A 1,962-nucleotide genomic window follows, 5' to 3' on the forward strand; every position below is an offset into this window, starting at 1 on the left:
GGTTTAGGTTTAGGGTTAGGTATGTACCAGTGGGTTTAGGGTCAGGTATGTACCAGTGGGTTTAGGGTCAGGTATTTACCAGTGGGTTTAGGTTTAGGGTCAGGTATGTACCAGTGGGTTTAGGTTTAGGGTTAGGTATGTACCAGTGGGTTTAGGGTCAGGTATGTACCAGTCAGGTTTGTTAGGTGTGTGTGTGTGTGTGTGTGTGTGTGTGTGTGTGTAAACATGTATGTACCTGTATCGTGCGTCCAGGCTCCAGCGTGAACGAGCCGTACTCTCTGAAGATGGCCAGGGGGCTGGCGAGCACGGCGCTCAGCACCCAGGTCAGTGCGATCACTCCGAAACACACGTCTTTACGCATCCTGGTCTCCAGGTGGTACACGATGCACCTGAAACCCACAAACACTGGTCTGAGTCCAGCTCCTGAAACACTTACAGACGGTAATCATCAATAATKGATGGTAAGAAGCAGCAGTTCAGCTGCTGAGACCTCCTGAGGTTCCCGTTTACCCTCCWGTCTGCTGCAGGATGTGGACTCTTCAAACTCTTTAATTCAATTTCTCTACAGGCTCAAACCACCACTGTCTGCCTTCATGAATTATCTCAGCTGCAGAACGTTTTGGTTTGATATCAAAGGACGTAACTGAGTCTGAAGACAAGAAAAATGTGATTTTTGATGATCCATCAGCTTCCATCTGAAATATTCAGACTCTGAGCAGCTGTCAGTCATGACAAGCTCAGCCTGAAGGAGGATAATCTGTCTTACATTCAGCTTTTCCAAGTGAAGTCTCTTATCAATCGTTTTCCAGTGCGCCTGTGACTGACTGACGTTTGGAATCAGCCTGATTGAGGAAGGCTGCCCCGGCTACAGCTGAGCYAACAGAAACCYGTCTGCAGCTCAGWCAGTTTTACAGATGAGCTRAAGTCTGGTGTGGTAGTAGCTGAGAGGCCTCTGTGAAGACGGCTCTGATGGTTTCTGTTCAACACGTAGATAAAAACATAAAGTCACTAAACAACCAGGCAGCACCGTGTTGGTTTCTGCTGTTGTTTGGGACAAATGAGCCTCTGCTGTCGTCTGGCAGCCGTTTGAAGCTGAAGCCCAAACCTGAGCAGAGCCAGAACCCGACCTCTGCAACGGTGTGATTAAAGGTTTCCTCTGCCTCAGGAGGACCAGTTTGGACCGGAGCTTYAACTTGTTTGTTTTAATTTAAACCTGCTGAAGGTTCTGAACACGATGAGCCACACTTCAAACATGTCTACATTTAGTTTATGAAGTTATTTCAGAAGACATAAATTAAAAAAAAAAAAAGATGAAACCTCACAGCAGCTGACGGTGGAAACTGATCCGTTTTGTTGTTTTAAAATTTTAATATTTAACCCAGGAAAGCTCTAAAGCTCCTTTTATCCTTAAAATCCTTCATCTGGCTACAGAGAGAAACAATTTAAATCAGTTTTTGTTCATTCTAACCTCCTGCCTTTAAAGCCAGCAGCTAAAACATCAGCCGAACATTAACATTGTGCTGTTAGCGGAGCAACAAAGGCTGCAGTTTGTGTTTATCATGTGAATCTTTGTCCGAATCCTGAGTCAAACAGCTGCTGCAGTGAAGTGAAATCATTTGGCTTTTGTGGTTTTAAAAGGAGATTATGGACATTTTGAAGCGTGGTTCTGTGGAAACATTATGAAAAATGAATATCTTACCTGCTGTAGATACAGTAGCTGTTTGAATAAGGCACTTTGTTTCTGACTGGAAAGATGAGCTAATGGCTAGTCAGAGCAAGACTAAAGAAATGATTCATAGATTTTTATGAACATTAACCTCAACAAGGAKCAGACAACCATTTGCATGAAATTCTTGGGTTATTTGCAAACTGAATCAAATCAAACTTTTACTAAAACTTTATACAAATAATTCAGTATTTGGATTATGTGCTTTTATGATGATCCATTTTTAAATTTAAAAA

At 42.8% G+C, this 1,962-nt stretch overlaps 1 protein-coding gene across 1 annotated transcript in view; it reads right to left on the reverse strand.

Annotated features, from left to right (window-relative positions):
* The window catches only part of npy2rl (neuropeptide Y receptor Y2, like), a gene marked incomplete in the record, with an annotated part of 27,289 nt that overhangs the window by 5,117 nt on the left and 20,210 nt on the right, over positions 1–1,962 (reverse strand). Inside the window, 1 exon segment of the mRNA XM_014024595.1 lies at positions 236–389. Coding sequence (XP_013880049.1) covers positions 236–389 — 154 coding nt within the window.

This window comes from Austrofundulus limnaeus, unplaced genomic scaffold (assembly GCF_001266775.1).
Source record: "Austrofundulus limnaeus strain Quisiro unplaced genomic scaffold, Austrofundulus_limnaeus-1.0 Scaffold429, whole genome shotgun sequence".
NCBI lineage: Eukaryota > Metazoa > Chordata > Actinopteri > Cyprinodontiformes > Rivulidae > Austrofundulus > Austrofundulus limnaeus.